The 12,826-nt window shown below is 23.0% G+C and overlaps 1 protein-coding gene across 1 annotated transcript in view; it reads left to right on the top strand.

The window, feature by feature from the left end:
• The window catches only part of LOC117176869 (protein suppressor of forked), an 86,475-nt gene that overhangs the window by 21,133 nt on the left and 52,516 nt on the right, over positions 1-12,826 (top strand). Inside the window, exons 2-6 of the mRNA XM_033367219.1 lie at positions 1,603-1,674; positions 1,772-1,963; positions 5,280-5,312; positions 12,348-12,445; positions 12,546-12,699. Of these exons, the coding sequence (XP_033223110.1) occupies positions 1,603-1,674; positions 1,772-1,963; positions 5,280-5,312; positions 12,348-12,445; positions 12,546-12,699 (549 nt within the window). The remainder of the gene's footprint in view (positions 1-1,602; positions 1,675-1,771; positions 1,964-5,279; positions 5,313-12,347; positions 12,446-12,545; positions 12,700-12,826) is intronic.

Below are 12,826 nucleotides of genomic sequence, written 5' to 3'. Positions count from 1 at the left end.
TTTGTTTAAACTGCATTTTGGGATAATAAGTAAATTTTTTGAGGAATTTCATTGGCACCGTCGGAAAGAGGAGATCTTAAGCAATAAAAATATATGTGTCTCCATTTTTTCTATTCTCGAATAGTCTTAGTTATTGGCCGTTGAAAAACAGTGTACCGGTAGTGGCGTTTTGGCCGTTTAAGGGTTAAGAGAATGTTTAAAAAGAATTTAAAAGATATTCAAAATTGTCCAAGAAGAATCTGGAAGATTTCAAGGATTTTTTTTATTTGCAGGATTTTCTAAAAGTCGTAGGAAAAATTCGATTTATTTTAACAGATATTTAGAAGTTCAGAAAAAAGGTCAAAAATAATTTTAAATTTGAAAAATGTAAAAGATTTTGTAGATTTCTCAAGATTTTAAAAACAATTTTATAACTTTTCAATGGGGTTTAAACTATATAAGATGAAAATAATTTAAGAAGTGTTCAGTTTAACAAAATTTAAATTTGTAAATTTATAATGTTTCTATTTTAAAATTGCTTAAAATAATATAATTTTGAAAATTGTAGTGATTGATTCTTTAATTTATAGAGCATTGGAAATTATAATGTAGATATATATTTTTAGATTTGAATCTGAATCTTTGAACTTTACTTAATTTATAAAAGTACTTCTATTTTATATAATTTTATTTTTATTGAGCATTTAAGTAAAAAATTTTGAATTAAAAAATTTTTTAAGTTCCATTTTAAGAGTTCCATTTAGAGTGCTTTAATTTGTAGTTTATTTTTTATTGCCTCAAATGGAAAAATGTTTAGCTACAAAATTCGAATTTTTAAAGTTTAATTGAGAAATAAATTATCTTATGAATTAAAATTATTTATTTCGAAATTTCAATTCATGCCCTGCTGAAAGCAGGGCTTCAAAACAATCAAAAAACATTTTCTTGAAATTTCTAGGAAAATTGAAAATGATTTTTCATTTTGAAACATTATTTTAAGAGAATGTTTAAAAAGACTTCAAAAAATATCCAAAATTGTCCAAGAAGAATCTGGAAGATTTCAAAGATTTTTTTTATTTGCAGGATTTTCTAAAAGTCGTAGGAAAAATTCGATTTATTTTAACAGATATTTAGAAGTTCCGAAAAAATGTCAAAAATAATTTTAAATTTGAAAAATTTGTAATGTTTTATAACTTTTCAAGGGTGTTTAAACTATTTAAGATAAAAATAATTTAAGAAGTGTTCAGTTTAAAATAATTTAAATTTTTTAATTTATAATTATTGCCTCAAATGGAAAAATATTTAGGTACAAAATTCGAATTTTTAAAGCTTTATTGAGAAATAAATTATCTTATGAAATAAAATGATTTATTTCGAAATTTTGACACACAATAGTTGATATGTGCAGAAAATTCATGAATTAAAATTGTTACGTAATCGGGTAAAAATACCCCCCACATAATAGAACCATAATATTTGAACGCTCCCTACAATATTCTTAATTCTCTAAAATTAATGATTTTTATTTCTATGAATATGAAAGGATGACTCGCAACGCCAAAAAATGTGTGACAACATTTACGAAAGCTGTGCACTAAAACAATGTCTTTTTTTTCTTTTTAGAAAAGAAACTTCTTTGAAGGAAGCAATAAACCATCTTATCCTTGGTGCAACCTTAGCTTTTTAAACGAAAAAGTAATAATACACAAAATCTCTAATTAGAATGTTGTATCGATTACATGAGTAGTGTCGCGGCTCATGGACAGGTTAAGAAATTTAAATTGTTTTACAGGATTGGGGAAATGAGAAGCTACAGCGTGCACAAAAAACAATCGACGAGACGCCCTACGACCTCGAAGCATGGAGTGTATTAATCAGAGAAGCGCAAAATAGACCGATCACTGAAGTGCGGCCACTTTTCGAAAAACTCGTCACAGTATTCCCTTCGGCGGGTCGTTATTGGAAAATATATATTGAACAAGAGGTAATTTAAAGATCGGAGAAACGGATTTTTCTGATTTTTAATTAATAATATAATAATTTCAAACTATTTTTTAGACTTTTGTACAAAAAAATTTTAGTTTTAAATCAAAATTGTAGTTAAATTTACAGTTAAAACATTTTTCAGCAAAAAAAGAAAAGAACTTTCAACGAGATAGTTGAATTTTCTACAAGAAAGAAACAAACTCCCGATAAATTCTAACAACACAATTAATTACGAAAAAAATAATTTAAAACTATTTATTAGAATTTTCGTATTAAAAAAATACAAATTTTCAATTAAAATTGAATTTAAATTTTCTGTTAAAATATTTTTCACCCAAAAAAAAAATAGAATTTTTAACAAAATGATTGAATTATTTACAAGAAAGGAAACAAATTTTCAATAAAAATTGAAGTTAAATTTTTAGTTGAAACATTATTTTTCAGCAAAAGAAAAAAACTTTTAACGAAATAGTTCAATTTTCTACAAGAAAATAAATAAATTCTCAATTAAGTAAATGGATTTTGATTTAAAATGATAAATTTTCAACCAAAAATATGAATTTCAAAGAAAAAATTTAATAGTTGATACTTGAAGGAAAAATACTACTAAATGTTGACAAAAAACAATTTTAAACAATTTATTAGAATTTTTTACTAAAAAATATCAATTTTCAATAAAAACGAAAGTTAAATTTTCAGTTAAAACATTATGAATAATTGTTTAAAGCATTCAGAAAAATAAATTTTATGAAGAATTAAAATTATTTATTTAGAAATTTTCATACACAAAGTTGATGGTGCAGAAAAGTCATAAATTAAATAAATTTTATGAAAAAAATGTATAATAAATATGAATTTCCAAGGAAAATTGTAATAGTTGATGTTTCAAGCAAAATTACAACTAATTGTTACTAAAAAATAATAATTTCAAACTATTTTTTAGAATTTTGTACTAAAAAATATCAATTTTTTGATAAAATGGAAGTTAGAATTTCAGCTAAAAATTTTGAAATTTTTAGAAATAAATTTCATGAAGAATTAAAATTATTGATAATATATAAATAAAATGTAGTTTTAATTTACAAATTTAATCATTATTTTTAATTAAATTAGAGTTATATTTATATTTCAATCATATTATTAAAAATGATTTTAATAGTAATTATAAATTATTAAATATTTTAAAAAATTTTTAAATTATATTTTAAACTACACCAGGAATCTTGAGACAATTTTATTGTTCTCCTTTAAAAATTCTTAAAAGCCTTTTTCTTTTTTGTTCTGAATCATTAAAAATGTAAATTTCGGTTTAAATTTTTCGGAATCTTCTCAAGATTTTAATTATTTTCGATTCTTCTCAAAACTACTGAAACTTCTACAAAATAAAACAAAATTTAATCCGAAAAAATTGTTTTAAAATCTTTCAGATTCTTTCGCGACATATTTGAAAATCTTCAAAACTTAAAATTAATCTTTTAAAATAAAATATGAATAATTTAGAATTTTCCCAAAGTCCATTTGGTAGGAAAATTTAAAAAAAATCGAAAATTTTAACATTTAAAAAATTTACTATAAAATTATACAAATTCATTAGTATCATTTTTAATAATAATAATAATAATAATATTAAAATTTATTATATTTATTTGCTTTGTATTATTATTTTTTGTAGAATTTTCTTCCCTAAAATTATATTTTTAGTTTAAAATTTGTGTATTTATTGATTCAATAATTTTATTAAAAAGAGATCCTTTTTCGTTGAAAATTCAAAAAATTTTTTTTATAAAAATGCAATTGTTTGGGTGAAAATTAATTTTCGTTAAAGGATTCAGAAAAGACAATTTGTCAACGAAAAAGTGTCATAGTTTATATTTTAATCAAAAAATAATTAAATTTATACAGCAAAAGAAACTAATTTTAATAACAAAAAGACAAAGTTCCAACAAATAAAAATTTTCACGCAAAAAAAGGAAATTTCATACCAAAAAATAATTTTTTTACACAAGCAAAACTCGAATTTTTAACAAAAAATATTAATCTAATAAGAAATAATTTTCTACAAAGAAAATTGAATTTTCAATCCTAAACGACGAATTTTTAGCCAAAATAGATGACTTTTTAACAAAATTGTAGAATTCTCTAGCAAATAGTTGCATTTTTATCAAAAAATATGAAATTTATCTTCAAGCAGAAGAATTTTTTATCACAAAAAAAGTTGATTTTTCATCCAAAAAAGATTCCAGTTAACTCACTAACATTAAAAATTGAATTTTTGTAAAAAAAAAATAAGTTTCTACAAAAAAAAAATTGCTTTCTGTACCCAAAAAGACGATTTTTTAAACAAAAAGGATGAATTTTTAACAAAATTGTTAAATTCTCTGCCACATAGTTGCATTTTTATCAAAAAAAAATCAATTTTTTACTAAAACAGGTGAATTTGTATTTTGATGGAAATTTCTTCTCTTTTTTGAGTGAAAACTCCTTTTTAGTCGAAAATTCTGATTTTTTATTTAAATTCTACTGTTTCTTTTTCGTCTTTTTTTGTCTTTACTTTAAAATTAAGATCCTTCTTGGTTGAAAATTCAACTTTTTGTTTGAAAGTTGAACTACTTTGTAAAAGATTAATTTTTTGTGTCAATTTTTATCAGTTTTAATAAAAACTCATCACTTTAATTAAAAATTTAACTATTTTGTGAAAAAATTGTTGTTTGTTTGTTAAAAATTAACTGTTTTAAATTGAAAATCCTTTTTGGTAAGATTAATTTTCTGATTTTTCGTAACGAAAAAATAAGTTTCTACGAAAAAACTGAATTCTCAATCCAAAGAGACGAATTTTTTTAACCAAAAAGGATGAATTTTTAAGAAAATTGTTAAATTCTCTGCCAAATAGTTACATTTTTATAAAAATATATATATATGTATATTAATTTTTTACTAAAACAGATGAATTTGTAAGCAAATTTTTTTTATAATTAGAAATTTCATCCAGAAAATATTTCAGTTTATTTTTCAACACCAAAAATTTTTCACGAAATAGTTAAGTTTTCAAGAAAATAGTATAATAGCTTAATATCTAACCCAACAGTTGAATTTTTATGAACAAAAAAAAAACGATTCAATTTCTGCTAAAGCAGGTAACTTTCAAATAAAAAAGACAAACTTTCAACAAAAAAATTGAATTTTCAGCCGAAAAGTTAACGAAAAAATGCAATTTTCTATTAATTAAAATAAATTCTGAGATTCTCATAAATTCTCAGAGAAACTTTAAGTTTCACAAAAAGCCTTCATTTCAATTAATTTCTTTTCCTTTACAGATGAAAATGAGGAACTTTGAAAAGGTGGAAAAGGTATGTTAAAGTTGATATTTACAGTAAAATCTCTGAATTGAAAAAGAAAATATAATTTAATTCCTAAAGTTGTTCACTTAAAATGAGCATTTCAGCCTATTAATTAACCCTAAATTTACCAGTAATTTTCTACTTTTTTTGTAGACTTTACTTAAAAAAATTTTTAAAAATTACTCTTTTAAGTTAGCAACTATTTTATTTATTAATTAGCTCCTAATTGAATTAATTTTGCTGTAAAACTCATTTTAATTGAACAAGATTTCTTAGTGAGAAGATTGAATATTAGGGTATTGATAACTTGTACAAAAGTATTAAAGTGAAATGTGATTTTGCCACTTTGCAAATTATGTGAGGTGAATAAAAAGACTACTTCGTCACAAAAATACTTATTTTATTGATTAGTTGCAATTCTGTTGGTATATTTGGGAGGTTGTTTTCTTCGCACACGATTTTATTGATTCTGTTGAAATGAGGTCGAACAAGTTTTTTTCTTTCAATTAAACTCAAAAGGGGATTTTTGGAAGAAGACAACTTTCTGAATGTCAAAGCCTTGTATTCCTTCCTCTTTATTTGCGTTTAAAATTGCGTTATTTACTAGAGATAGAGATAACAATTTTTAAGATCGATGATTGCAGGCTTCACGGTTTTTTTTGTCCCCGATTTTTTTTATATTTACACTTTTTTTTTTTAGATTTACACATTTTTATATTTACACTTTTTTTTATATTTACACTTTTTTTTTTATATTTACACTTTTTTTAACGCCCGATCCCGATTTTTTGATTTTCTAGAACTTTCATGCGGAAAATTCTTTTTTCTTTTGGTTAGAAAGTTATTCTGTATTTTTTCGGATTAAAAAAATAATCTTAGTGGTTATAAGAATTGTTTTTTTTTTATAGCCGATATGTGACTTTTACGATTAGTTAATAATTTGTATTTTTGTATAGTTTAATTTTTAATTTATTCAAACATTTTTAATGAATAAAAAAAGCGAGAGAAAGAAAGGCCTTCTTTTTCTTTACTCTTTTTTTTTAAATTTTAATAGAATAGAATATTACATTTTCTAATAATAATTTATTAGATATTATTCGATTCTTTGTTCTTTTTTTTATTTCCAAAAATATTTCAGTGTAATTTGAGTGTTGGATGTTAAAGAAGAAGAAATTTTTTTATTTATTCTGAATCTTATTTCTTAAATTTTAAGTTAAACCCTTCTCTACAATTCTAAGTCAAAATAATATTATTAATAATGATATTTAAAAAAAAACATTATTTTTATTGAAAAATTTTGAACTTACGAAAAACATTTATTTTAAGAATTTTCTTTTCAATCAAATTTTTAATGTTACTATCGATTTTTACCAATTAAAAAAAAAATGCTTAAAGTTAAAAAAAGCATGCCTTTTCGGAGAAAAAATTCTCTACAAATATACTCTTTTAGATTTTTGTTAAGACATTTTTTTAATAAATAATTGTATTTGGAGATTATTCAACTATTTTCTAAATCGAAAAGAGTATGAGTTATCGAGGATCTTTTTCTTAATAATTAGGCCATTATTTAATAAAATATAATAATATTTTTTAAATGGTACAGTAAGAAAAAATTCAATTATAAAAACTATTGTTAAAATAATTATTTTTTATAAGTTTCAAAATTTTTTCGTAAAAATTAAAGTTTTTTTCATAAAAAAATGACTGATAATATTATTTTAATTCCAAAAAAAATTGATTCAATAATTTCACAAATTCTTTTAATTATAATTGGTTTTAAATCAATGAAATCGCTTCAATCAGGAAAATAGTCTGAAATTAAAATTTTTTAACAAAAATTAAGTTTTTTAATTTTATTTTAGCGACTTTATTAATTTAAAAATATATTTTTAAGGCTATACAAATAATGAGTTGTATTGGCATTTACGGTGCTGGAAATTATTTCTAATAAAGAGATAAATATTTCCCATGAGTTTCATTTTTTTTAAATTTATTGTTAAACTCGGTACCCAAAACTGAAAATTATCATAAAATGTAATAGATGATATTTCAGTCTTAAAAATTTTTTATCTGAAATAAAAAACAGTCAAATATAATCGAAAAATACTAATTCAATATGAATTAGTTGAACTTGAAACCAAAAATTTAATTTTCAACCGAAAAAGTTGAATTTTTAAAAAAATGGACTAACAAAATTATTGAAATTTCAAGAAAGGAATTAGATTTGCAAACAAAAAGTAGCAAACTTAAAAAAAAAAAGATCTTTCCATAAAAGGCAGTTGGATTTTCAACCCAAAAAGACGATTTTTTAACCAAAAAATATGAAAATAATTTTTGGTAATCGAGAATGTAATTGTTCTTTCAATAAAAAATTTAAATGTGCAGAATAAATTGGTTTAATTTATTTTCTAGGTATTTAAATATAATTATATGCAATGTAATTTTAACGAAAGTTGAATTTGATAATTTAATCCCTTAATATTCTCAATATTCGAGCAATTTTATTTATCATTAGTTGATTTGTGACTTATTGTACAAAAAAATATATTTTTAATAATAATAATAATAATAATATTTATTTGTTTTGTATTTTCATTTTTTGCAGAATTTTTTATTCCTATGATTATATTTTTAGTTCAAACTTTGTTTATTTATTGATTCAATAATTTAATTAAATAGACATCCTTTTTAGTTAAAAATTCATCTTTTTGGATTAAAACTTTGAATATTTTGGTAAAAAATTATTTTTTTTGTTTTGTTTGAAAATTCATATTTGCTTGAAAAATAAACTTTTTTTAAATTTCGTCCTTTTTGTTAAAAAATTCATACGTTTTAGTATAAATGATATTTTTAAAATAAAAATGCCACGGTTCGGTTCAAAATTAATTTTCGTTGGTTAAGGATTCAACTTTTTTGTTGAAAGTTTATTTTTGTTGTTCAATTCAAACGGTTTTTATTTAAAATAAAAATATTTTTTAATTGAATAATATATTGAATTATTCGCTGAAAATATATATTTTGTTGTTAAAAATTAAATATTTGTTTAAAGGCTGAACCATTTTATTAAAAAAATAATAATAATTTTTCTGTTGACGATTCACCATTTTAGTTAAAAATTCATCGCTTTGCCTTAAAATTGAACTGTTTTGTTGAAAAATAATTTTTTGGGGTTTAAAATTAATTTTTTTGACTTGAAACGGTTTAAAAATTCAACTATTTGGAAAATTTAATCATTTTGTTGAATATTGAATTATTTTGTTAAAACTTCATCCTTTTTTTTTGTCGGAAATTCAATTGTTTTGTTGAAAATTCATCCTTCTGGATTGAAAATTCATCTCTTTTTTGTTAAAAATTCAATTTATTCCTCAAAAATTCAACTAATTTGTTGAAAATTTTATTATTCTGTTGAAGATTTAACTATTTTGTTTAGAAGTCGTCTTTTTTGGTCGGAAACTCAACTTCTTAAAAAAAATTGTGTTCTTATGAATTGAAACTTCATTCTTTTTTCTTGCAAATTTAACAATTTGGATAAAATTCAATTATTTCGTTGAAAATGGAACTATTTTATTAAAAATTTATCATTTTTTGTCGGAATATTATCTTTTTTGTTGAAAATTCATCTCTTTATTATTAAAAATTTAATTGTTTTATTGAAGATTCAATTATCTTGTTATAAAATTTAACTATTTTCTTAAGAAGTCGTCGTTTTTGGTTGTAAACTCAACTGTTTTTTTTTTTAAATTTTGTTCTTTTAAATTAAAACTTTATCGTTTTTTGTTGAAAATTTAACCATTTTTATTAAATTTCACAATTTGAATCAAAATTTAATTATTTTGTTGAAAATGGAACTATTTTATTAAAAATTCATCATTTTGTCGGAATTTTAATCTGTTTTGTTGAAAATTCGTTGTTTTGGAATGAAAATTCATCTCGTTATTGTTAAAAATTTAATTGTTTTGTTGAAGATTGAACTATTTTGTTATAAAGTCATCCTTTTTTGTCGAAAATTCAACTGTTTTGTTGAAATTCGTTCTTTTGTATTGAATATTCAACTCTTTTTTGTTAAAAATTAAATTTATTTCTAAAAAAAATCCAACTATTTTGTTAAGAAGTCGTCTTTTTTGGTCGGAAACTCAACGGTTTTTTAAAAATCTTGTTCGTCTGAATTGAAATTTCATCGTTTTTTTTTTGTTGAAAATTTAACAATTTGTTTTGAATTTCACAAATTTGGATCAAATTCAATTATTTTGTTGAAAATGGAACTATTTCATTAAAAATTCATAATTTTTTGTCGGAATTTTATCTGTTTTGTTGAAAATTTGTCATTTTGTAATGAAAAGTCATCTCTTTTTTGTTAAAAATTCAACCATTTGGTCGAAAATTTAATTATTTTGTTGAAGATTTAACTATTTTGTTATAAAGCCATATTTTTTTGTCGAAAATTCAACTTTTTTGTTCCAAATTTGTACTTATAGATTGACGTTTAATCTTTTTTGTTAAAAATTGAATTATATTATTAAGGATTTTTTTATTTTAGTTTGAAAATTCAACAATTTCTTTAAAAGTTTTATTATTTTTTGAAAATGAAATTATTTCGTTTGGAAATTTAACTATTTTAGTAAAAAGTCATATTTTCTGTTTGGAAATCAATTTTTTTTTTTGAAAATTCGACCTTTTGAATTAGAAATTTACAGTTTTTGGTTGAAATTGAAACTCTTTTTTTTTATTTAAGCTGAATCTTTTTTTTTATGTTCGAATATTTGATTAAAAATTCATCTTCAGAAATTTAAAATTGAATTATTTTGTTTAAAATTTAACTGAAAATTCATCTTTTATGGTAGGAAAGTAATCTTTTTCAGTCGAAATAAATGAATTTGATATTTAAAATTTTTGATTTGAAATTTTATTGTTTTGTTCCTTTTGCATGAAATTTTATGTTAAAATTCTTACAAGAGTAAAATGTTTTTTTTTAAATATTCAATTTTAGGGGAAATAAAAGTTGGTCAGGGAAAAGTCTGGGAAATTTGAAAATGAAGCTGCTCGGCCACTTTGGTTGAGTCATCTTTGCGAAGAACAATGAACTTCAGTTTTTAAGAAAAATTAAAAACTCTAAAAAATAAGAATTATTAAATATTAAAAGTTGCATATTGGTCATAAAAAATCTTTAGCGACTTTTACTTAAAAAATGAGTATATTCTCCCTATTTTGTCCCCTATTTTTTTTTAATGTCCCTTTTTTGAGAATATTTAGCGCTGTGAAGCCTGAGAACGTTTCATATGAGTTCGTGGTCATATGTTGAAAATATTAATTTGTGAGTGTCCTCGAAGCTTTGGATTTCTCTCAGATCGGTAGAAATATAAAAAAAAAAAATTAAGAGCTCGTTTGAGTTTTAGAACCGAATTTAATTCGTCAGAATTTAAGACAGTGACTGCAGGTTGTGATTGCGAGCATGAATGTGTGCATTTATAAAAAAAAAAAAAAAACCTTTCCCAGTTACGAATATTTGAGGAATTTCATGCCTCAAAAATTCGGGAACAACATAGAAGTAGCATGATGTGACATTATTAACATTTTTCAATATTTTTATAACTTTCAAGAATGTTTTAAATAATAGATAATAAAAAATAAATAATTAAATTTATAGTTATTGCAAAAAAAGAAAGAAAAAAAACTTGCAATCGTCACACTATGTTGCTTCACATTGTCTTGATTTTTCTCTGATGCCTTGGGATCATTTATTTCTAGATCCCGTGTTAATTTATTAATAAATTCACGTGCCCACTTATGGAAAAATAAATAAAATTTTGTTTTATGGGGCCTATACTCGATATTTTTGCGTTCATATATTAAAGTATAATATTAATTCTCTGTTTTGTTGAATAAACCATTAATATAATTAATACATTGGTCGATTCTTATTTACCTATATTGAAACCTCATTGCTGATTTTCTGTAACGAAACCAATAAAGGGAATTTCTCTTGTTCTGTGGCTTTTCATTAAAATTACTCATCTTTTCGAGAAAAAAAAACTTGCCTAAATGGTAAGTAAGGTGGACGATAAGTAATTTTTTCAGTGAATAATATTCATTGAGATTAATTAACCCTTTGCGGCATGGTGGGAACATCGTATTCTCACCTTTTTTCATATCATTTTTTGCGATTTTAGAGTAGTTTTTATCGGATTTTACACAGGTTTTTTTTTAATTTAAGAATTTTTTAATACTTATAAACAAAGATGAAAAAAAGTCTTTTTTGTTGAAAAAATTAATTATTGAAAAAACCTTCCATTATATCCTTATGAAAATGGGTACATAAAGGTTTATGGGGTCGCTGACTACGAATATGAACTCAGATTTTGGAAATTCAATATGGCACCTGAAACTTGGAATATTTTTGGATTTTTTTCTGAAAATTGGTATAGAGAGGTATTCGGGGTCACTGATGACGAATCTGAAATCAGACTATGAAAATCCAAAATGACGGATCCAATATGGCGGCGAAAATAATAAAGTTTTCTGAATTTTTTTAAAAATTAGTGTACAGTTGCAGTAGATTCAATAAAAAAATTTTAAATTCTGTTTATCTTTTTTCATTCTTCTATTTTATAATTTTTTAAAAATTTGTTCACATTACTAATTTTGTAATTATTATTTCGAATTTTCAAAATCTGAGTCCGGATTCGTAATTAGCGACCCCAAAAACCCCCTGTATACCAATTCTCAAAAAAATCCAAAAATATTCCAAATTTAGGTCGCCATATTGGATCCACCATTTTGAATTTTCTAAATTTGAGTTCAGATTCCTGATCCCAAAAACCCCCGTATACCAATTTTCAGGGGAAAAAATTCCAAATGCTAGCCGCCATTTTGAATTTTCAAAATCTGAGTTTCGTAATCAGCGACCCCAAAAAACGTCTATGTACCAATTTTCATGAAAACTTGTTTCCCTGAAAAATGTATGCCGAAAAGGGTTAAAGAAATTTTTTTATTTTTATTCACCTAATCACTTGTCAATACCATTTATTTTTATTGTTTCTCTAACAGCTTTTCCAAAGGTGCCTTATGAAAATTTTAAATATTGAATTATGGAAGCTATACCTTTCATATGTCAAAGAAACAAAGGCGAGTCTTGCGACATACAAGTGAGTCATTTTTCCCAAATTATTATCCCTTTTTTTTTGTTGTATAATTTCTTCTTTTTCCCCCCCATAAATTTATCATGAGTGTGACGATTTTTCATAGAGAGAAAATGGCCCAGGCATACGACTTTGCATTGGACAAAATTGGAATGGACATTCATTCCTTCAGTATCTGGAACGATTACGTCATGTTTTTGAAAAGTGTTGAGGCTGTAGGTTCTTATGCTGAGAACCAGAAAATCAGCGCTGTCAGAAAGGTATAGAAATAATTATTATATAATGATATTATATTTCTCTCATTTAAGGTATTATTTTTGCAATTTAGATTAAAATTATTGGATTTAGAGAATCATGATGCATAATTTTAGGAATCTGTCTTTCCCA

This window comes from Belonocnema kinseyi, chromosome 7 (genome assembly GCF_010883055.1).
Source record: "Belonocnema kinseyi isolate 2016_QV_RU_SX_M_011 chromosome 7, B_treatae_v1, whole genome shotgun sequence".
Classification (NCBI taxonomy): domain Eukaryota; kingdom Metazoa; phylum Arthropoda; class Insecta; order Hymenoptera; family Cynipidae; genus Belonocnema; species Belonocnema kinseyi.
This window is presented reverse-complemented; position numbering and strand designations above follow the sequence as displayed.